Source organism: Hypanus sabinus, chromosome 8 (genome assembly GCF_030144855.1).
Source record: "Hypanus sabinus isolate sHypSab1 chromosome 8, sHypSab1.hap1, whole genome shotgun sequence".
Lineage (NCBI taxonomy): Eukaryota > Metazoa > Chordata > Chondrichthyes > Myliobatiformes > Dasyatidae > Hypanus > Hypanus sabinus.
This window is the reverse complement of record NC_082713.1, coordinates 48,540,665-48,564,853: the sequence shown is the minus strand read 5'-3', so window position 1 is coordinate 48,564,853 and position 24,189 is coordinate 48,540,665. Positions and strand designations below refer to the sequence as shown.

Here is a 24,189-nt window from a genome sequence, read left to right as displayed (position 1 = left end):
TAGTGAAACATGGTTGCAGGAGGGGTGTGATTGGCAACTAAATATTCCTGGATTTCGTTGCTTCAGGTGTGATAGAATCGGAGGGTCAAGGGGGGAGGTGTTGCTTTGCTTGTCAGAGAAAATATTACAGTGGTGCTCTGGCAGGATAGATTAGAGGGCTCATCTAGGGAGACTATTTGGGTGGAATTGAGGAATGGGAAAGGTGTAGTAACACTTATAGGGGTGTGTTATAGACCACCTAATGGGAAGCAAGAATTGGAGGAACAAATTTGCAAGGAGATAGCAGATATTTGTAGTAAGCACAGGGCTGTGATTGTGGGAGATTTTAATTTTCCACACATAGACTGGGAAGCCCATTCTGTAAAAGGGATGGATGGTTTGGAGTTTGTAAAATGTGTGAAGGATAGTTTTTTGCAGCAATACATAGAGGTACCAACTAGAGAAGGGGCAGTGTTGGATCTTCTGTTAGGGAATGAAATAGGTCAGGTCACGGAGGTATATGTTGGGGAGCACTTCAGGTCTAGTGATCACAATGTCATTAGTTTCAATATAATTATGGAGAAGGATAGGACTGGACCCAGGGTTGAGATCTTTGATTGGAGAAAGGCTAACTTTAAGGCGATGTAAAAGGATTTAGAAGGAGTGGATTGGGACAATTTGTTTTATGGGAAGATGTAATAGCGAAATGGCGGTTATTTAAAAGTGAAATTTTGAGGGTACAGAATCTTTATGTTCCTGTTAGGTTGAAAGGAAAGTTAAAAGTTTGAGAGAGCCATGGTTTTCAAGGGATATTGGAAACTTGGTTAGGAAAAAGAGGGAGATCTACAATAAATAAAGGCAGCATGGAGTAAATGAGGTGCTTGAGGAATATAAGGAATGTAAGAAGAATCTTAAGAAAGAAATTAGAAAAGTTAAAAGAAGATATGAGGTTGCTTTGGTAAGAAAGGTGAAAATAAATCCAAAGGGTTTCTACAGTTATATTAATAGCAAAAGGATAGTGAGGGATAAAATTGGTCCCTTAGAGAATCAGAGTGGACAGCTATGTGTGAAGCCGAAAGAGATGGGGGAGATTTTGAACAATTTCTTTTCTTTGGTATTCACTAAGGAGAAGGATACTGAATTATCTAAGGTAAGGGAAACAAGTAGGGTAGTTATGGAAACTATGATGATTAAAGAAGAGGAAGTACTGGTGCTTTTAAGGAATATAAAAGTGGATAAATCTCCAGATCCTGACAGGACTTTCCCTAGTACCTCGAGGGAAGTTAGTGTGGAACTAGCAGGGGCTCTAACAGAAATATTTCAAATGTCATTAGAAACGGGGATGGTGCCAGAGGATTGGCATATTGCTCATTTGGTTCCATTGTTTAAAAAGTGTTCTAAGAGTAAACCTAGCAATTATAGGCCTGTCAGTTTGACTTCAGTGGTGGGTAAATTAATGGAAAGTATTCTTAGAGATGGTATATATAATTATCTGGATAGAGAGGGTCTGATTAGGAACAGTCAGCATGGATTTGTGTGTGGATGGTCATCTTTGACAAAACTTATTGAATTTTTTGAAGAAGTTACGAGGAAAGTTGACGAGGGTAAAGCAGCGGATGTTGTCTATATGGACTTCAGCAAGGCCTTTGTCAAGATTCCACATGGAAGGTTAGTTAGGAAGGCTCAATCTTTAGGTGTTAATTTTGAAGTAATAAAATGGATTCAACAGTGGCTGGATGGGAGATGCCAGAGAGTAGTGGTGGATAACTGTTTGTCAGGTCGGAGGCCGGTGACTAGTGGTGTACCTCAGGGATCTGTACTGGGTCCAATGTTGTTTGTCATATACATTAATGATCTGGATGATGGGGTGGTAAATTGGATTAGTAAGAATGCAGATGATACTAAGGTAGGTGGCGTTGTGGATAATGAAGTAGGTTTTCAAAGTTTGCAGAGAGATTTAGGCCAGTTAGAAGAGTGGGCTGAGTGATGGCAGATGGAGTTTAATGCTGATAAGTGTGAGGTGCTACATTTTGGTAGGAATAATCCAAATAGGGCACACATGGTAAATGGTAGGGCATTGAAGAATGCAAAAGAACAGAGTGATCTAGGAATAATGGTTCATAGTTCCCTGAAGGTGGAATCTCATGTGGATAGGGTGGTGAAGAAATCTTTTGGTATGTTGGCCTTTATAAATCAGAGCATTGAGTATAGGAGTTGGGATGTAATGATAAAATTGTACAAGGCATTGGTAAGGCCGAATTTGGAGTATTGTGTACAGTTCTGGTCACCAAATTATAGGAAAGATGTCAACAATATAGAGAGAGTACAGAGAAGATTTACTAGAATGTTACCTGGGTTTCAGCACCTAAGTTACAGGGAAAGATTGAACAAGTTAGGTCTTTATTCTTTGGAGCGTAGAAGGTTGAGGGCGGACTTGATAGAGGTATTTAAAATTATGAGGGGGATAGATAGAGTTGACATGGATAGGCTTTTTCCATTGAGAGTAGAGTAGATTCAAACAAGAGTTTTAATGACATGAGTTGAGATTTAGGGGGCAACAGTTTAAGGGTAACATGAGGGGGAATTTCTTTACTCAGAGAGTGATAGCTGTGTGGAATGAGCTTCCAGTAGGAGTGTTAGAGACAGGTTCGGTATTGTCATTTCAAGCAAAATTGGATAGTTATATGGACAGGAAAGAAATGGAGAGTTATGGGCTGAGTGCGGGTCAGTGGGACTAGGTGAGAGTAAGCGTTCAGCATGGACTAGAAGGGCCGAGATGGCCTGTTTCCGTGCTCTAATTGTTACATGGTTATATGGTTATAAGAATAATTCCTTTCTTAGGAATGAGAAAGAGAAAACACAAAACAAAGTGAAAAGGAATGACACGAACTTAGCCAAATCTTCCCTTGACCTAAATGTGTAAGTCTGACTTTGGGTTTGAGCTTTGAAGGTTTGAATCAATGCAAGGTGTATAAACTACACAGATTCCAGAAAAAATTAATATGGAAGAGAACTTCCTCATTCTCTGAGGTTTGCCAAGAGATCATTAAAAATAACTGCCTTTACACTCTCATTCAAGGGCAAATAGGAATTATTATTAAATGGTGGCTGCTAGTAATGCCTACATTTCATAAGTGAATAAACATTTTTAAGTATTTATCTGTAACTTGTCTGATGGTAACTGTATCAATGCTGACCACCTAAGTTAATGAATATGAGAACAAATCAGATCAAAGCTATATTTTAAAATCAACCACTTACAAACTAATCATGAATGTGTGCATACCCAACACCTAGACTCCTCATTCCTTTGCCCTATTTTGCTCCTACATAGTAATTTCCCTCTGTTGAGGAGGCTACAGGCAGCTCTTGAGAAGGTATCTCTCAAGAATGCCAAGCTTTAGAGAATATCACCTTGGTATGAAAGACAACCTGAGTGAACTGACTAACAGGTAACAGAGGGCAGAATGACAGCAATAAGATTACAGCTTCTTGTGTATGTCCTCTCTGTCTGTGGAGATAACATGTGGACAACCCATTCCCCTGCATTGGCTGTTTACTGCTTGCTAAATGAAAGCAGAGCAAAAGACCATAAGATCGTAAGACATAGGAAGAGAATTAGGCCATTTGACTCATTGCGTGTGCTCAGCCGTACCAGCATAGCTGATATATCATCCGTTCCAAACCCATTTTCCTGCTTTCTTCCTATAACCTTTGACACCTTTACTAAAGTTTAACCTTTGTAACCATTGACAGCATTACATCCTTGCGTTTGTATGCTTGACCTCTCAAAATCAATGCCAGCATTACATTTGCCTTCCTTACCACTGACTCAACCAGCAAGTTAGGGAATCCTGCACGAAGACTCCCAAACCCTTTTGCACCTCTGGTTTCTGAATTTTCTCCTCTTCTAGAAAATAGTGTATGCCTTTATTCCTTCTACCAAAGTGCATGATCTTTGACATTCCTTACACTTTATTCCATCTAGTAATTCTTTGCCCATTCTCCTAATAGGTCTGTGGACTCCCTGCTTCGTCAACTCTGCTTGCCCCTCCGCCAATCTTCGTATTGTTCACAAACTTGGCTGCAGGTGAAGGGGCAGGGAAAACTAGAGCCAAAGACTTAAACACCTAATAGCTTGAAAGTTAGAAGAGAGTGTAGGATGTACAGTATGTGAATGGAACATGAGCAAGAGAATCGTGTTCTATGGTGCCACTGCTGAATCTGAATCGGAGGGCAGCTGAACCAATCTTGCAAGTTCTCTACCCTCAACTCCACCGAGCCTTTAGATGTAAGCCTGCCCTCCAACTGCATGCTATGTTTGAATAATTGGCATCCAGTTCAAACCATGTGAAGTAGGCGTAAAGCAATCATGAAGATGAAGCCAAGCATATGATCACTAGAGAAGTGTCCCGATTGATTGTTTGATGACCTATATGTATTATACAGAACAGAGTAAATGGCTCGACCAGCAGTGGATTTGAGATGGGACTTTTAGATCATTAAACTTTATACATCATTCTCTGGATGTCCTTCAAGTCTTGTTGGTGACTTCCTCCACTTTAGTTTAATATTTGTTGGAGAGTTTCATTCAAACAAGACCCACTCTCCTTCTTTCCAAAGTGATGACCAAGACTTTCAGAGTCTTGTCTTAAAATCAAGTTTCTCTGTCATAATTTTTCCCAAACTTTGAACCCTTTAAAATAACCTTCATCTCCAGTTACAAACAACAGTTTCCCTTAAGCTGTGTAGGAGTAACGTCAATCAGCATCTTCCCATTAATGATGTTGGATTCTATGGATGCATGCTGCAAGAATGGTATCAGCAATATTCATTGAATGCTGAAATTCCGATAATGAGCTTGGATAGCAAAGTTACACTGAGTTGTGATCTCAGTATACTTTAGCCCCTTTAGGGAATGAGAGAGAGAGAGTGAGTGAGTGTGAGTGTGAGTGTAAATATGTGTGAGTGTGAGTGTGAGTGTGTGTGTGTGTACGTGTGTGTCCATTTATGATTTCTCAGCTCAACAGGAGCAGATTATAGCTGCTAAATAAATATTGACATCTGGGCAAAAATGAAAAATATTGAGAGGCTGGACAATCTTCACACCGATTATTTTGAACATAAATGTGACAATCTAACATATTAATGCACTGATAACACTGTTATAAACCAAACAGATTTATGTTCTGTTCAGATATTAATAGTCATCACATCACTATCTTCTCTGTAACTTACGATTGGCACTTCAGCTTCCTGCGTAGAAGATAATGAACAACATCCTTATCCGTCTGCATTAAACTCATTAGCACTTCATTCTGAAGCTCAGGAGAAACCTAGACAAATGAAAAAGTAACCAAGTAATAGAAAAACAATGTGTGTTAGAAAAACATAATGATCATGGCCTTGCTAATGAACATACAGAGACTAATGGATACACTGGAGCAATTAGGATATAATTAAAGCTGGGATATAATTAAAGATTTTCATTGTGTGTACATCAAATAATGAGCATGTGGGAATGAGTTACAGGCTAGAATCTAATTGTATGGTTTATTTATTGAATAACAGATATTAGGGTGTAAGCAACAAAGCAGAGTTTCAACAGCTGCTGAAGTGAGATCTTTTGTGAATATAAATTTAGTGCTCTGCAGAATCTTATACAAACCATTAAACCATCTCTGAAACATTTACGAGCAGTATTCAAATATGATTTACAAAGGCATTTAATTATTTTCTTCAAATCCCAGAATGACCAGAAACTCAGAACCCATTCAGCTCATGAAATCAATCGCCACTTTATGTAAGAGTAACCCTTCCAGTCCCACTACTCATAGTGGATTCTTTCCTTTCAGATACCTATTCAGCTTCCTTTTGTAAAGTTACAGCTTAGTCCCAACCTTGCCACACAGGGATGCTTTTCTTTTTGTCACTGTTCATTCATTTGCCAATTGTGTTACTACGAATGGGTAATAAAGAACAACAGCTCCCAGTGGCCAATATGAGGGGTTGCACCCGGAACTGGAAGCTATGTTGCTGACTGGGTTGCACGTGCACGGGGTTCAGTAATAAAATATCCTGATGTTCCACCAGTTCCTCTAGACAAGCTTGTGAAGTGGAGACAGACTATAAGCCATTGGTCTCAATATGTCTAAACCAAGGAATGACTGTCCCATGAAGATACAGGACATGTTGAAAAGGCTTCAGCAATATGATGTGACATCGGGAAAATACATGCTGGCTGCTGATATGCTGTCTTGAGCAGTCAACAAGAATAATAAGAGTGATCAAGTGGTTAATGCAGATACACAGGCCTATGCTGACAAGATTGTCACCTAGCTTCCAGTGTCTGCAGATAGAATAGAGCAGGTTAAGAAAGCAGCAGGGCCAGATAAAAAAATGGAGGAATTCAAAGGGAGAGTACAGAAAGGATGGCCAGTGGCTAAGAATGACAGTCCAATGTGTATTTGGACATGCAGAGCTGAACTATCAGTAGTGAAAGATACGGTATTCAAAGGGAACTGGTTTGTGAATCCAGTGTAGCCATGTAAGGAAATACTCCAGAAGATACACAAAGAGCATCTTGCTGAGGAAAAATGTAAATGCAGAGCTTGTGATGTAATGTACTGGCCAAGAATGAATGAAGACATCAGACTACTACTTCATGTGAAATATGCCTTACCCACAGACCAAAGCAGCAAGCAGAATCGCTTACCATCACCCTGTACCATTCAGGCCATACTTCAAAGTTGGAATGGGCTTGTTTGATTGCAATGGAAAAAATCATGTTGTTGTAACAGACTACTTTTCCAATTACCAAGAGGTTGTAACACTGCCATCATCATCCAGCAAAGTAGTCAAGACCTTCCTAAAAACTGTGTTTGTGAAGCAAGGAGTTCTATGTGAAGTAGTATTAGACAATGGTCCACAACTTTTGAGCTGTGAATTTGAGTCTTTGTCAATGTTTGGGGGCTTTGATATATAACTTCAAACCCACATCACCAAAAATCTAATGGCATAACAGAGAGTTCAGTCAAGGTAGTGAAGGGGCTCATGGAGAAAGTTCAAGATGGACAAGAAGATTTCAAAAGTCTAAGGATTTACAGAAGTGCACCACTGCAGAATGGCCTTTCACCAAATCAAATGTTGATTGATCAACACACGTACACTAATTTTCCAACGCATGAAAACCTGTTGACACATAAAGGAGCACACAAAACCAAATTGGCTAAAGTGAAAGGAAAAGAAAAGCAGAAACGGTGTCAGGACAAGACTATAAAAAGCCTACCAGTCCTGAAACCTGGAGATCAAGTGTGAATCTGAGATCATGATTCTGGCATATGGTCCAAGCAAGGATATGTTCAGGAGGAAGTAACTCCTCATTCCTACCAGATCCACTCAGAGGGAGGGACTCGTGTATCTATGACCACAAGCTCCAACCCATAGCTGTGATGCTTCAGCTGTCAGTACACCAAAGGCGCCAGCACATGTAGAAAATAAACATGTTGATGAGAGTTCTCAGAAAGACACAAATATTAATGCAGCAAGTGCAAGCAATACACCTGTGGAAACAAATAGTTAGGCCAAAAAGGACATTAAATCACGCCAGAGATCAAAGAAAATTGTTGAGTGGACTAAGGGACTGTAATTGCTGGAGGAGGAAATTAGCAGAATCAATGGCACCTAACAGTGACTCCTTTGCTTGCATCTTCAGAAACAGCTCTATTTCCATCTTTAATATCTCTATTTTTCCCCTTCAGGGTTCTTTTGAAGACCCTGACCTGGAGTTACGTGCTGACTACGGTTCTTTGTAGGAATGGGACCCGTTCTCGGGGTTTCATGACTGGCCGTTATTTGGCATGCCAAGGGCAAGGCTTAAGAGCTCACCTCGCTTTTGGAGGGCCGAGATATCATGACTCTGGGGAGGGGCAGATTGTAGGTCGGTGTCTGGGCAGGAGATCTGTGTGTCGTGGGAGATGGAAGATCTGAGGCTGTGTGCTCATAGACCCAAGATCTTTGGGCACGGGGCTCGGAAGAAGCGAAGCAATGGACTTTTAACATGGTAAACCAGTGAGTTGTTTGTATGTCTCCCCTCTCACTGTGAAACGGAGACATCTCTTTCTCCCTTATTAGGGAGGGAGAGAGCCTGTGGTATGTCGAACTGGGTGAACAAGCAGTCTTTGGAGTACCGCAAGTCTGTGTCTTTGCTGTTGCTTTGCTCATGCTTGAGTGCTCGGTGGTGGGTGCTGATGCTTTGTTTTGCTAGTGGGGTAGAGGGGAAGTTGTTGCTTTGTTGCTGCTTATGCATGGGAGGGGGGAGCTGGGAGGGGCTTCGAGGTCCTAACATTTAACTGTCATTCATTCTTTGAGGACACTCATCTGTTTTTGTGCATGGTTGTGAAGAGAATGCATTTCAGGATGTATTTTAAAAACACAAAATGCCGGCAGAACTCAGCAGGCCAGACAGCATCTATGGGAGGAGGTAGTGACGACGTTTCAGGCTGAAACCCTTCATCAGGGGCCGTCAGGTTATATTTTTCTATAAACACACTGTCCATTCTCATCAAGACCCTGAAAGGAGAACAATGCCAGTTTTTTCAGTGTATTTAATAATTCAAGCCCCTGGAATTATTAAGAATTTGCTAAGTATCTTCTGTAATATTTCTAACTCCTTTATATAGTGAAATCAGAAACGGGCACAGTATCTGAGATATTGCCAAGCCAGTGCTTTACTAGGGGTCATTTTGACTCCTCTTCTCTTGCTTTTTTAGTTATAAAGACAAGGATCCTTTCACTTATTTTAAGAACTTTCTCAAACCTGCCAAGCTACTTCCATCAAACTATACAAAAATAACTAGAAATCTCTCTGTTCTCGTTCACCCTTCAGAACTGCTTTCTTTTTTATATAAGACCATAAGATATAGGAGCAGAGGTAGGCCATTTGCCCATCGAGTCTGCTCTGCCATTCAATCACGGGCTGATCCTATTCTTCCAGTCATCCCACTCCCCTGCCTTCTCCCCATACTCTCTGATGCCCTCATTAATCAAGAACCTGTCTATCTCTGCCTTAAATACACCCGATGACTTGGCCTTCACAGCCATTTGTGGCAACAAATTCCACAGATTTATCACTCTCTGACTAAAGTAATTTCTCCACAACTCAGTTCTAAAAGGATGTCCTTCAATACTGAAGTCATGTCATGAAGTCATGAAGTCAAAGAAATAACTTTGCCATATCTAATCTGTTCAGACCTTTTAACATTTGGTATGTTTCTATGAGATCCCCCTCTTTCTCCTGAACTCCAGGGAATATAACCCAAGAGCTGCCAAATGTTCCTCATAAGGTAACCCTTTCATTCCTGGAATCATTCTCCACAATCTTCTCTGAACCCTTTCTAATGTCAGTATATCCTTTCTAAAATAAGGAGCCCAAAACTGCACACAATACTCCGAGTGTGGTCTCATGAGTGAGTGCCTTATGGAGCCTCAACATCACATCCAAGCTCTTATATTCTATACCTCTCGAAATGACTGACAACATTGCATTTGCCTTCCTCACAACCAACTCAACCTGGAGGTTAACCCTTAGGGTATCTTGCACAAGGAGTCTATAGTCCCCTTACATCTCAGCATTTTGAATTCTCTCCCCATCTAAATAATAATCTGCCCGTTTATTTCTTCCACCACAGTGTTGCATGACCAATAACTTTCCAGCAATGTTTTTCATTTGACACACACAAAATGCTGGTGGAACACAACAGGCCAGGCAGCATCTATAAGGAGAAGCACTGTCAACGTTTCGGGCCGAGACCCTTCATCAGGACAAACTGAAAGGAAAGATAGTAAGAGATTTGAAAGTAGTGGGGGGAGGGGGAAATGCGAAATGATAGGAGAAGACCGGAGGGGGTGGGAATAGTTGGAAAGGTGATTGGCAAAAGTGATACAAAGCTGGAGAAGGGAAAGGATCATGGGACGGGAGGCCCTGGCAGAAAGAAAGGGGGGGGGGAAGCACCAGAGGGAGATGGAGAACAGGCAAACAACTAAGTATGTCAGGAATGGGGTAAGAAGGGGAGGAGAGGCATTAACGGAAGTTACAGAAGTCATTGTTCATGCCATCAGGTTGGAGGCTACCCAGCCGGTATATAATGTGTTGTTCCTCCAACCTGAGTTTGGATTCATTTTGACAATAGAGGAGGCCATGGATAGACATATCAGAATGGGAATGGGAGGTGGAATTAAAACGTTTGGCCACCGGGAGATCCTGCTTTCTCTGGCGGACCGAGCAAAGGTGTCAGCAAAACGGTATCCCAGTCTGTGTCGAGTCTCATCAATATATAAAAGGCCACACCGGGAGCACCGGACGCAGTATATCACACCAGCTGACTCACAGGTGAAGTGTCGCCTCACCTGGAAGGACTGTCTGGGGCCCTGAATGGTGGTGAGGGAGGAAGTGTAAGGGCAGGTGTAGCACTAATTCCATTTACAAGGATAAGTGCCAGGAGGGAGATCAGTGGGAAGGGATGGGGGGGGGGGATGAGTGGACAAGGGAGTCGCCTAGGGAGTGATCCCTGTGGAAAGCAGAAAAGGGGATGGGTAGGGAAAGAGTGCTTAGTAGTGAGATTCCGTTGGAGGTGGCGGAAGTTACGGAGAATTATACGTTGGATCCAGAAGCTGGTGGGGTGGTAGGTGAGGACAAGGGGACCTTATCCCGAGTGGGGTGGCGGGTGGATGGGGTAAGGGCAGATGTGCGGGAAATGGGAGAGATGCGTTTGAGAGCAGAGTTGATGGTGGAAGAAGGGAAGCCCCTTTGTTTAAAAAAGGAAGACATCTCCTTTGTCCTGGAATGAAAAGCCTCATCCTGAGAGCAGATGCGGCGGAGACGGAGGAATTGTGAGAAGGGGATAGCATTTTTGCAAGAGACAGGGTGGGAAGAGGAATAGTCCAGGTAACTGTGAGAGTCTGTAGGCTTATAGTAGATATTAGTAGATAAGCCGTCTCCAGAGATGGAGACAGAAAGATCAAGAAAGGAAAGGGAGGTGACAGAAATGGACCAGGTAAACTTGAGGGCAGGGTGAAAGTTGGAGGCAAAGTTAATGAAGTCAACGAGCTCAGCATGCGTGCAGGAGGCAGCGCCAATGCAGTCGTTGATGTAGTGAAGGAAAAGAGGGGGACGGATACCCCCGTATAGACTTGGAACATGGACTGTTCCGCAAAGCCAACAAAAAGTCAGGCATAACTGGGACCCATACGGGTGCCCATGGCTACACCTTTGGTTTGGAGGAAGTGGGAGGAGCCAAAGGAGAAATTATTGAGAGTAAGAACTAATTCCGCTAGATGGTGGAGAGTGGTGGTAGAGTGGAATTGTTTAGGTCTGGAATCCAAGAAGATGAGAAGAGCTACGAGAACATCCGGGTGGAAGATGGAGGTATATAGGGGCTGGACGTCCACGATGAAAATAAGACGGTGGGGGCCAGGGAACTTAAAATCATTGAAAAAATTCAAAGCATGGGAAGTGTCACAAACATCGTTGGGAAGAGATTGAACAAGGAGGGGATAAGACAGTGTCAAAGTATGCAGAAATGAGTTCAGTGGGTCAGGAGCAAGCTGAGACCATAGGGCTACCTGGACAGGCAGGTTTGTGGTTTTCATTTGCCACTTCTTTGCCCATTCCCCTAAACTATCTAAATCTTTCTGCAGGCTCTCTGTTTCCTCAACACTACCTGCTCCCCCTCCTATCTTTGTATCATTGACAAATTTAGCCACAAATCCATTAATACTATAGTCCAAATGATTGACATACATTGTAAAAATCAGCGGTCCCGATACCGACCCCTGTGGAACTCCACTAGTAACTGGCAACCAGCCAGAATAGGATCCCTTTAGTTCCATTCTATTTTCTGCCGACCAGCCAATGCTCCACTCACACTAGCAACTTAGAACATAGAACACAGAACAGTAGAGCACAGTACAGGCCCTTTGGCCCACAATGTTGTGCCGACCCTTAAACCCTGCCTCCCATATATCCCACCCACCTTAAATTCCTCCATATACCTGTCTAGTAGTCTCTTAAATTTCACTAGTGTATCTGCCTCCACCACTGACTCAGGCAGTGCATTCCAGGCATCAACCACTCTCTGAGTAAAAAAATAGTAAAAAAAAATAGGTTACTTCCCTTTAATTCCATGGGTTCTTATCTTTCTAAGCTGTCTCATGTGCGGCACCTTGTCAAAGGCCTTCTGAAAATCCAAGTACACCACATCTGCTACATCTCCTTTGTCTACCCTGCTTGTAATTTCCTCAAAGAATTGCAGTAGGTTTGTCAGGCAAGATTTTCCTTTCAGGAAACCATGCTGGCTTTGGCCTAGCTTGTCATGTGCCTCCAGGTACTCTGTAATTTCATCCCTAACGATCTTTTCCAACAACTTCCCAACCACTGATGTCAAACTAACAGGTCTATAGTTTCCTTTCTGCTGCTTCCCACCCTTCTTAAATAGTGGAGTAACATTTGCAATTTTCCAGTCACCCGGAACAATGCCAGAATCTATCAATTCCTGAAAGATCATCGTTAATGCCTCTGCAATCTCTCCAGCTACTTCCTTCAGAATCCAAGGGTGCATTCCATCAGGTCTGGGAGATTTATCCACCCTCAGACCATTAAGTTTCCTGAACACCTTCTCAGTAATAATTTTCACTGCACAAACTTAACTTCCCTAACACTCTTGAATGTCCGTTATACTGCAGACGTCTTCCACAGTGAAGACTGATGCAAAATATGCATTCAGTTCCTCTCAACAACACACACAAAATGCTGTGTTCCACCAGCATTTTGTGTGTGTTGTTGTTTGAATTTACGGCATCTGCAGATTTCCTTGTGTTTATTCAGTTCCTCTACCAGCTTTGCATCTCTCTTTACAATATCTGCAGTGTCACTTGTACTGGACTCTATCTACCTTTGACTCTCTTTTACCCTTTATATACTTAAAAAAACTTTTAGTATCTTCTTTGATATTAGTCACCAGCTTCATCTCATAATCAGCTTTTCCTTCTGAACGACCTTCTTAGTTTCTTTCTGCAAGTTTTTAAAAGCTCCCCAATCCTCTATCTTCCCACCAGTTCTGGCTTCCTTGTATGTCCACTCGTTTTGCTTTTACTTTGGCTCTGACTTCACTTGTCACCCACAATAGTGTCCTTCTTCCCTTTGAAAATTTCTTTTCATTTGGAATATATCTGTCTTGCACTTCCTTCATTTTTCACAGAAACCCCAGCCATTGCTGCTCTGCTGTCTTTCCTGTAAATGTCCCTTTCCAGACAACTTTGGCCAGATCCCCTCTCATGCCATTGTAATTTCCTTTTTTCCACTGAAATACCAACACATTGGATTTTATTCTTTCGATCTCAAATTTCAATGTGAACTCAATCAAATTTTGAACACTGTTCCCTAAGAATCCCTTAATGTTAAGCACTCTTATCACCTCCGCATCATTGCACAGCACCCAATCCAGCACAGCCGATCTCCTAGTGGGCTCAACAACAAGCTGTTCTAAAAAGTCATCCCTTAGAGATTCTACAAATTCTCTCTCTTGAGGTCCAGTACTGACCTGGTTTTCCCAATCGACTTTTATGTTAAAATCCCAATGATTAACATGACATTGCCTTTCTGACATGTCTTTTCTATCTCCTGCTGTAATTTGTAATCCACATCCCGGCTGCTGTTTGGAGGCTTGTATACAACTGCCATTAGGGTCCTTTTACCCTTGTCATTTCTTAACTTAACCCATAGAGTCACTCCACCTTCCAATCCTATGTCTTCACTTTCCAATGATTTAATATTATTTCTTATACACAGGGCCACACCACTCCCTCTGCCTACTAACTTATCTTTCCAATATACCATATATCTTTGGACGTTAAGCTCCCAATTGCACCATCCTTTAGCCACGTTTCAGAGATGGCCACAACGTCATTTTTGCCAATCTGTAGATGAATTTCAAGATCATCCATTTTATTCCTTATGCTGCGTTCATTCAAATACAACACTCTCAGTCCAGTATTTGTTGCTTTCTGCTTTAACTGCACCATTTCTCTTTTACCCTGTGTCTCATGCTACTGGCTTTGATTATGCCTCATCTGCTGCCTGTCCTATCTATCATCTCTGTTACACACTATCATTGATTTATTTCTGTTTTTCCCTTCCTCAGCCCTATCACTTCAGTTCCCATCCCCTTGCCAAATTAGTTTAAACCCTCCCTAACACCTCTATTAAATGTGCCCACTAAGATATTGGACCCCTTTGGGTTCAGGTGTAAACCATCCATTTTGTCCAGGTCATACCTCCCCTAGAAGAGGCCCCAGTGATCCAGGAATCTGAATCCCTGCCCCCTACAGCAGACTCTCAGCCACACATTAACATGCCTGATTATGCTATTCTTGCCCTCGCTAGCACGTGGCACAGGCAGCAATCCTGAGATTACTACCCTGGAGGTCTTGCCTTTCAGCTTCCTATCTAACTCCTTGGATTCTCTCTTCAGGACATCCTCCCTTTTTCTACCTATGTCATTGGTACCAACATGTACTCTCTCCCTGCAGAATACTCTGTATCCCGTACCCTGCCACCTGGGAGGCAACACACCATGTGGGTATCTCTATCAGGCAAACAGAACCTCCTGTCTGTTCCCCTCACTATGGAATCCCCTAAGATTACTACATTCTTCATCTTCCTTTTTCCCTTCTGCACCACGGAACCAGGCTCAGTGCTAGAGACCCGATCGCCGTGGTCGTCCTCTGTCAGGTCACCCCCCCCTCAACCATATCCAGAATGAGATAACAATTACCGAGGGGGCTGGCCAGAGGGGTGCTCTCTGCTTTCTGAGCTCTTTCCCTCACTTCCCTGAGCATCACCCATTTATCTAACTCCTGCAGCCTTGGGGTGACTAACTCCCTGTGGCTCCTCTCCATCTTCTGTTCCTAATAAGCTGTAGGTTATTGAGCCACAGCTCCGGATCCCTAAAACAGTCTCTCAGGAGCTGCATCTCAGTGCACCTGCCAAGGATATATAATCCCTTATATTATTTTCTGTACCAGAACATACCCCTTCACATTTCTTTCCATTAAGTTTAACCTGCTATCCATCTGCCTGTTCTATTAGCTTCTTTGCATCTCGGTGATGTCAATTATTATTACTCGAACAGGTTGCATTTTGTGTCATTTGCAAAATGATTCCTGTTTAAGTCTACACTAAGTCTGTTATTAATTATAGTTGAAGAAAAGCAGAGCCTTAGTACTTAACCTTGAAAACTCCAGTATATATTTTCCTTTAGCCAAAAAACAATCTTTCCTTATAACTCACTTTTTTCTGTAACTTAAAAAATGTTTTATATCCATGTTACATCAACTTGCATCTACTGTTGGATTTAGTACTAACCTTAAAGCCATTATAAGGCAATTTATTAAATGCCTGTTGAATGTCCATATATAGCAACCATATAAAATGCATTTTCCCTTTGAAACCTCATGAAAATAGCCCTTCTAAGTAAATTAGATATGATTGGTCGGTTAAATACTTATTATAAATTCAAATCTGATCAATTTTAATTTGGATGTTCACATTAGTTTCAAGTGTTTTTTTTAAACTATTCAGACTAGTTGTTATCTTATCTGATGATCTGGATATGAAGGAAGGTTTAATTCACGTAATGCAATGATGCACAAGCCATTTAAGATGTTTATTTGGGCAAGTGATGTGACTCACAGATGAAACACACACCAAAAATATGTACGTCATCAAGACTGAACTCAAATATCACTTGATGATCTGATCAAGAAGCCACTGTTAATTCCTGAAAAGTCAATCTGCTGAGAAAATGGATGAGGGCCATAAAGAAATCAAGAAATCTAAAGAGAGTTTTATTTTTTAAAATACTTTTGATCTGCGTATAGAAAAGCTTATTAGAAGTTACTAATGTGCCAAAATATTCTGAGTCACTTCAGATGAGCAGTATCATGCAAAATTTATTAATTAGAAGGAGACCAGCCCAGTGGAATTTGGAACTGTGTAGGTGAGAGGTAACAAAAGCATGCAGCTCAGGAAATGAGGTGGACCAGATGGTATAGAAGTGGAAGTATGTGTCCTTACAAATGGCGAGGACATGAAACAAATTCTTGAACAACTTACTCCTCTTCCAACTGTAGCACATCAGCAACTGAGAATTAATGGGAACTTGAAGTTATAACAACCTGGGATTAATTTCTTGAGTAGCCACAAATCTACAAAGTATAGTGTGATCGGAGTACCCAACCAACTGAAATTGCCAGTACTCTCTATCCCCTGAACGTAGCTTCATTCCTGTCATAGCTCTTCTGCTGTTGAAACCAGTATTCAATTTATCCACGATTTGGTCACTTCCAGGATTGATTTTTCTGATGACGATTTGCTGTTGGGCTCTCAGTGTATATCCACAACAAGTATCAGTTCCCCAAAGCCTGCTGGTTGTGCCCCACACCAAAGCATGATCACTAATCACTCTCTTCCAAATAAAAGGCTGCAGAATCTAGAAGTCTGATCTAAACTAGAAAATGCTGGAAGCACTCCACACCTTGTGGAAATGTTAACTGTTTCTCTCTCCAGAGATATCATCTGGCCTAGTGAGTTTAGGGCCATACATTTTTAGTTCACTCCTTTCCATAACTGACCTAGATTGTCTCCTGCTGTAAATTTAAAATACATGCTCATTAATCCCTTCTTAGCCTTTCCAATCTCCTGCTGTAATCTCCTTCAACCCTACAAACAAGTGAATTCCGCCTTTTGTGCACCTCCATCTTCCCTTTTCAAAGGTATCAAAGGTTTCAAAGGTACATTTAATGTCAGAGAAATGTATACAATATACATCCTGAAATGCTTTTTCTTCGCAACCATCCACGAAAGCAGAGGAGTGCCTTAAAGAACGGACGACAGTTAAACATTAGAACCCCACAGTCCCCCCCCCCCCCCAGCAACTCTCCCTCTTGCGTGTAAGCTGCAGCAAGCAACAACCACCCACCCCCCCACCGGCAAAAAAAAACTTCGGCCCCCACCACCAAACACTCAAGCGTGTGCAAAGCAACAGCAAAGACACAGACCTGCAGTTACCCCAAAAACTTCATGTTTCACCGGTGTTCGACATACCACAGATTCTCTCGCTCCTTAATAAGGGAGAAAGAGGTGTCTGAATTTTCACAGCGAGAGGGGAGACATAACAAACAACCTGCTGGCTTACGATGTTATAAGTCCGATACATCACTTTCCTTTTGAGCTCTGTGCACAAAGATCTGAGCACACAGCCATAGATATTCCAACTCCCCTGATGACATGGGGTCTCCAATCATGACACAGACCTTCGATCCACCCATTTCCAGAGCCCCAAGGTCCTTAGGCCTCAAAAACTGAGCCGGACTCTTAGGCCGAGCCCTTGGCATGCCAAATAACAATAGCCAGATATGAAACCCGGAGAACGGGTTCCATTCCTGTAAAGAACCATAGTCAGCGTGTAACTCCGGGTCAGGGTCTTCAAAAGAACCCTGAAAGGGAAAAGTAAAGATATTATAGATAGAAATAGAGCTGTTTCTGAAAATGCAAGCAAGGGAGTCGCCGTTTAGCGCCATCGTCACTCCACTCTCCCTCCGATCAGCACCATTAATGAATATGTTTTCATCCATTGGATCCCTGACTTTCAAATGCCTGCCTAAACATAACTGTCGTTACATCCCACTTCCTTTGTTTAAGATGCTTCTCTAAATCTGCCACCCTTTTAACATCTCACCATTTATTTTGTCAGAGTGTGTCTGCTAAATGCTATTGGATTTCTTACTGTGTTATAAGTATCAGAAAAATGCAAATAGGTGTAAAAGAAATACGGGTGCAGTGAGGGAACTTAGAGAAAATTCTGTTTTGTCAATTAAGAACATTGAATTTACGCATATTACATCAGCAAGCAGAAAGCCACACAAAATATTTCTCCTGCTGCAGCCACAGACACTAAGCTTAAGAACTATCGCCTCCCCTTCCGACTGAGAGTCAAACCTTAATTTTCAGAGACGGCATGTTTACGTCTTGTGAAACTCCCTATTGTGTCAGCAGGAAGAGTGACCTTCAAGGTTTCATTGATGTGTAATCATTAGAAAGGTTACAATATTTTTCCTGCCCTTTCCAGATGCTAGAAACATTTTCCCGCTTTCCACCACAAAACAGAAATAGCATACAGAAGTGAAAACAACGGAGGCATTGTTTGAAATGTGGTGAATGTTCTATAAACACAGGGGATAATCTATTACAGTAGAGTAGTCGGTGGCCGTGAATGACATATCCCAACATTTGCACGCATGAGGGTATGACATCAACAATGAACTTCAAATATCTTTTTTTAAGGAATATTCCACTCTTTCAATTCAAAAGTTTTTCTTTATTTGCATCACCAAGAAATAATCTGACATTGAACTTCTGGTTGACTATTGCTGCTGAGGGTAATGATGTTGATGAGTATACAATTCTGGTCATAACTTTGACATGGAAAATAAGACCAGAAGACATTGGAGCAGAATTAGGCCATTTAGTCTATCAAGTCTGCTCCGCCATTTGATCATGGCTGATCTATTTCCTTCTCAACTACATTCTCCTGCCTTCTCCAAGAAACCTTTCATGCCCTGGCTTATCAAGAATCTATCAATCCACACTTTAAATACACTCAGTGACCTGGCCTCCAGAACAACCCGTGGCAGTGAATTCCGCAGGTTAATTACTGTCTGGTGGAAAAAATTCCACCTCATCGCTGTTCTAAATGGACATCCCATTATTCTGAGTTTGTGCCCTCTGGTTCTAAACTCCACCACTAAAGGAAACATCCTCTTCACATCCACTCTATCACAGCCTTTCAACATTTGATAGATTTCAAAAAGATAACCCCCTTGTTCTTCTAAATTCCAGCAAGTACAGGCCCAGGGCCACAATACTCTTTTCATATGATAAACCATTTGATCCCACAATCATTTTAGTGAACCTCCATTGAATCCTCGTTGATGTTGGCATATCCTTTCTTAGATAAGTGGCCTCAAACTGTTCACAATGCTCAACCTAATGCCTTATAAAGCCTCAGCATTACATCCTTGTTTATTATAATCTCAAAACGAAAGCTAACATTGTATTTGCTTTTAATCCTTCTACCAAAGTGCATGACCATACACTTCCCAACACCATATTGTATCTGCAACTTTTTTGTCCATTCTCCTAATCTGACTGTCCTTCTGCAGCCTCCCTCCATTCTCAAAACTACCTGCTCCTCCACCTTAGTATCATCTGTAAACTTAGCCACAAAACCATCAATTCCATCATCCAGATGATTGACATACAACTTAAAAAGAGGCAGTCCCAATACTGATCCCTCTGAACACCATTAGTCATTGGTAGCCAAGCAGAAAAAGTGCCTGTTATTCCCTCTCTTTGCCTCCAGCCAATGGGCCAATAATACATGCTAGTATCTTTCCTGTCCTACCATCAACTCTTATCACGAGGCACTTAGACAAAAGTCTTTTGAAAATCCAAGTATACTATATTCATTGATTATCATTTGTCTATCCTCCTTGTTATTTCCTTAAAGAATTCCAACAGATTTGTCAGGCAAGATTTTCCCTTAAGGAAACCTTGGTGACTTTGACCCATTTTATCATGAGCCTCCAAACACCCTGAAACCTCATCTTTATAAGTCAGCTCCAACATCTTCCCAGCCAGTGACCTATAATTTCCTTTCTTCTGCTTCCCTCCCTTCTTGAAGAGTGGAGTGACATTTACAATCTTCCAACCATCTGGAACCATTCCAGAATCTGATGATTCTTGAAAAATCATTATTAATGCCTCCACAATCTCTTCAGCTACTTCTTCCAGAACCACCTGCTCCAGGTGACTTATCTACCTTCAGCCCTTTCAGTTTCCCTTGCACATTCTCCTTAGTAACAGCAACTACACTCACTTCATTGGGTGGTAGGGTGGAGATACATCTCTTCCAAAGGAGGCGCCAGGTGCTCCTTCCCTCTTCCACCTGTTTAGCCCCTGATTAGAGTCATGTGAAGACATAAGAGCAGGTGGTGATGGTCGCATGAGCAGCAGGTGCATAGCGTAAGTTCTGGTTCTGTGACCAGTGATGCCCGACAAACAATCATTGAACATTGATAATAGCTGGGGTCACCCACCTTGTAAAGACACTGCCTAGAAGAAGGCAATGGCAAACCACTTCTGTAGAAAAAATTGCCAAGAACAATCATGCTGCAAGACCATCTGGTTTATTTTGTATAGTGCATGCATTCAAATATAGCACCTTCAGTCTTGTATGTTGTTCCCCAATATTCCCTAAGGTGGTAAACTTATTATTGAGGGAAGCAGCCAGAGAGGTACTCTGCATTAGCTCCCCATTTTCTTTTTCTCTCTTGACAGCCATCCAGGCACCTGCCTCCTGCAACTTGGTGGTGACTGCCTCCCTGTAGCTCCTATTTGTCTAGCTGCAGCTTCAGTTCGCAAATGAAAAGAAGCCTCAAATACATCTGTTTGGAAGACATCAGAATAATATTCTCAAGGGCAAATGAAAATAGATGAAATTTTCTACTTTAGACTAAGCTGAGTCAGAAGTCATTAGAAATGAAAGATAAGATCCCCTTAAGTCCCTGTTGCCAAGATGAAACTGTTAGTGAAAAAAGAAAGATCTCAGTGGTGTGCACAATGGAATGTAAAGTTGTAGTGTAGAAGTTTACTTTTTACAATTACCCAAAAAATGGTGATCATGATCTAGGACTTCACAGTTAAATGTTGGAGTTAGAATGGAGAACATTGCTAATTGTCTCTTTCAAACTCCCACATCCCCCGACCTACACCTGCTCCTTCCCATCTTCCTTCTTCACATAAAAGCAAATTATAACATTACTGCTACTTTGTTTGTATGGTGTTGTGCTGTTTGGGAGTGAAGGACATCCACTGAAGGAACGATCCTGTATCTTGTGATAGTGGAACACAATTCTGTCCAATGTATTCAAACCAATGTGCTGATTAGTTCCTTATTCATTGTCAAATTCTTCATCAATGACAGGTTTTGCAGGTCTTTGTGTATATTCATGGCTTGCTATGTTGACCTCACTGATGAGAAAATTAACTTGCTGCTAGATGGTATCAGGGTTACCCAACAAGTAGGAAATCTATGAAGTGAAGAGAACCACACAATGATAAAAGGAAGCAATAATCTTCTCTAAACACAGGAAATTCTGCAGATGCTGGAAATCCAAAACAACACACACAAAATGCCTGAGGAACTCAGCAGGTCATGCAGCGGCTATGGCAATGAATAAACAGTTGACTTTTTGGGTCAAGACCTTTATTCTGGACCAAATTTTCTTCTCTGAAAGTTCACTGTGCCAACAACTTCCTACCTCAGCTAATCAATAGGAAAATCCCTCCACTCCAGCAAAAAAAACAGTAATTATCAACATTGTCGTTTTTCCATTATTGTCTATTCAGAGCAGGTTCATGATGAATCTTTATAAATCATTAGTTTCAACCTGTGCCCAAATCTGGGTGCTGCATTTAGGAAAGATTTAAACATTTTGGAGAGGTGAAGAAGACACTGATTAAAATGATTCCAAAGATAAGGGACTGATATATGGAACAAATGGATGAACTAATGGTGTTCTTCTTGGAAAGGAAAAGGTTGCAAAGGAATTTGTGAAGGGTATATGCAGAGTAGGAAGAGAAAAGAAATGGCAAGTGGGTCAAGGATGGGAGATTGAATGAAGGACGCTATCAAAAGAACCATGAGGAAAGATTTCTGTCCACATTAAGTTCTTAGGGCCTGAATTCATCCTCAGGGATAATTCAGAAGGCAGATCTAATTGTAACGTTTAAAAGGTGCTGGAGAAGTATCTGAAAGAAATAAGATTTCAGAGGAGACACAAGAGACTGCAAATAGTGGACTTGAATACAACAGGGTTGCTAATGCATGGGTTTCAATTGAAACAGTGGCAATTCTTTCCTCCCAGAGATGCTGCTTGACCTACTGAGTTTCTCCATGTTGCTCAGGATTTTGGGAAGAAAATAGAGAATTGAACTACTTTGCTCACACCTACTTAAGGCATTTTGGACATGTCAAGTTAACTGGCTTCCACCCTTTTGTTAACCATTCTGTGATTCCGTGATATTACAGATTTCACTGAAGCTTTAAGAAGCTTGATGCCAACATCACTAAAGTTAAGGTGTTAGGTCTGGCTGATTGTGTTCATGATAGCAGCTTTAAAATGCATAGAAGTGGATAAATCTCCAGGACCTGACATTGTTATCCAATGACAATAAAGACTGCGCTAGAGCAGCTCAGTGGGTTGAGCAGCATATGTGTGTGTTGGGGGGGGGGGGTGGAGGGAGGGCGTTGGGTAAAGGTTTGTCAGCATTTCATATTGAAATCCTGCATCTGTTCTGTTTGCATGTATTATTCTATGTCTACTTCATTATCTCACTTTCGATCAAGTGATTCTTTTTGGTGGGTTGCAAACATGATTGCATTCAACTTATATGACCTTGAGTTAATGTCTGTGTGTAAAAATATTTATAGAAAGGCAATAAAGGAACTTTTAAGGAACACCCAATTAATATAAAAATATTATTCCAAAATATTTCTCAGATGCCAAAACCAAAGCATCAAAATCAGATTGGAGATCATCTAATTTATAATTCATTAGGGATTTCATTATGCTGTGTTGCTTGTTTTGCTGTGGCTGCCTAGGAATAGACATTCTTCTGATGTCAGACTTCTAATTTCAGTGCAAGGAAAGTCAAAACTGAGGTGCCGAAGATGTTTCCATTTCAAGTGCATCTGATACTGTGCAGTGATCAGGTACAATGGTATGGAGCAGGGTGAGAAAGCCTAACTCACTTTTGCCTCGGGGAAAATTTCACCTGCGGATGATGGCCATTGAGTTCTACTCAAAGTAAAATTGATTTCTGTCTCATTAGCGACAAAAAGTATGAGTGCTAATTTGTCCAGTTTCTAGAGAGTGTTGCAATCAATTTTACTTTCATTATTTTTAAAGTTTTCATATTTGTGCAAGCTATATTTTATAAATCCATCACATTGTGAACAGTTTGGGCTCCATATGCATGTGGCCAGGAGCTGTTTCCCACGCAGTTCTGCTTTATCCTCACCACCCACTAAGATCTGTCATGAGCTTTCCTACGTAAGACTGGGACAGGAAGAATGTGATTACAGAAACACATTTCCTGCAATTTCCCCATGAGTTGCCAATAGATTGATGCCATTCCTTGGGCTACCTCCTTTGGAATATTACTGGGAAGATAGCCGTGACTAATCTGTTGCCACATTCAGGACAATCATTGTTCAAGCTGCTCCATGTCCCCATCTCTAACCTCAAACTTTATTTGGGTTATTTTCCCCTAAAGAAGCAATGGAAAACAATGTTTCCTGACTGTTGACTTGTTCTGTCCCTTTGACAGCCAGATCTGTTCCCATATCTGACTTGGGAAGGTCTTTACTTTTCACATTCTGTAATAGAGCTGCACACGGCAGAAAATGTATGAAAGCTATTCAACGGGATCAAACTCCTTGGAGCTCAGGTGCTACTGAAATTTACAGCTGCGGACACATCTTGAAAGCAGTTTATGGAATGTCGCTGCCCAGGACCATTCAGTCTAGGCCCAGCAATTTTCATATCCCAAGCTGTAGTATCACTCTTACCTGTTTTGCAACAATACAATATTCCATGTGATATCTTTACCACACTCAATAAATGGAATAATACTCAGTTATTTTTGAACTAACTGTAATCTATTCTCAATGATGCAGAGTCCTGCAGAATGAAAAAAAAATGGATTGTTGGGATGGCAGATCTGGCTCAGTGGAATTCCAGGATAGAGGAATTCAGCTAGGTTGCTACAGTAGTTTATGATGGTCCAAGTTATTGATGCACAGCAATTTTGTAAATTGATCAACATGTAATATCAAGACTTCTCTTAAATTCTTGGTCTAACAAGAGACAATACCTTTTAGCGAGTGAAATTTCACTAACAAATCAGAATATAGATTTTTTTGCACATTATCAAAGAAATAACAATTTTAAAGAGGTAGGTACAGAATAATTATGAGGATGTTTCTGTTAATTATACAAAGAAATGGAAAAATTAACTTGAGAACTTGT

The 24,189-nt window shown here is 41.3% G+C and overlaps 2 protein-coding genes across 11 annotated transcripts in view; one reads left to right on the top strand and one right to left on the bottom strand.

The window, feature by feature from the left end:
• Positions 1 to 24,189, bottom strand: part of LOC132398116 (rho GTPase-activating protein 6-like) — a 165,086-nt gene that overhangs the window by 16,592 nt on the left and 124,305 nt on the right. For all 3 annotated transcript variants that reach the window (XM_059977113.1, XM_059977116.1, XM_059977114.1), the window contains exon 10: positions 5,218 to 5,315. In XM_059977113.1, coding sequence (XP_059833096.1) covers positions 5,218 to 5,315 — 98 coding nt within the window. The remainder of the gene's footprint in view (positions 1 to 5,217; positions 5,316 to 24,189) is intronic.
• Positions 1 to 24,189, top strand: part of LOC132398117 (uncharacterized) — a 163,503-nt gene that overhangs the window by 65,152 nt on the left and 74,162 nt on the right. For 3 of the 8 annotated variants that reach the window (XR_009513551.1, XR_009513550.1, XM_059977118.1), the window contains one exon: positions 22,799 to 22,871. The exons of 4 other annotated variants lie outside the window; for them this stretch is intronic. Coding sequence is in view for 1 of the 4 variants with exons in the window: in XM_059977118.1 (XP_059833101.1) it covers positions 22,830 to 22,871 (42 nt within the window). In the remaining 3 variants the exon portion in view is untranslated. Of the gene's footprint in view, positions 1 to 3,993; positions 5,079 to 22,798; positions 22,872 to 24,189 lie in introns of those variants that run through there. One more of the 8 variants, XR_009513552.1, reaches the window with a different exon arrangement.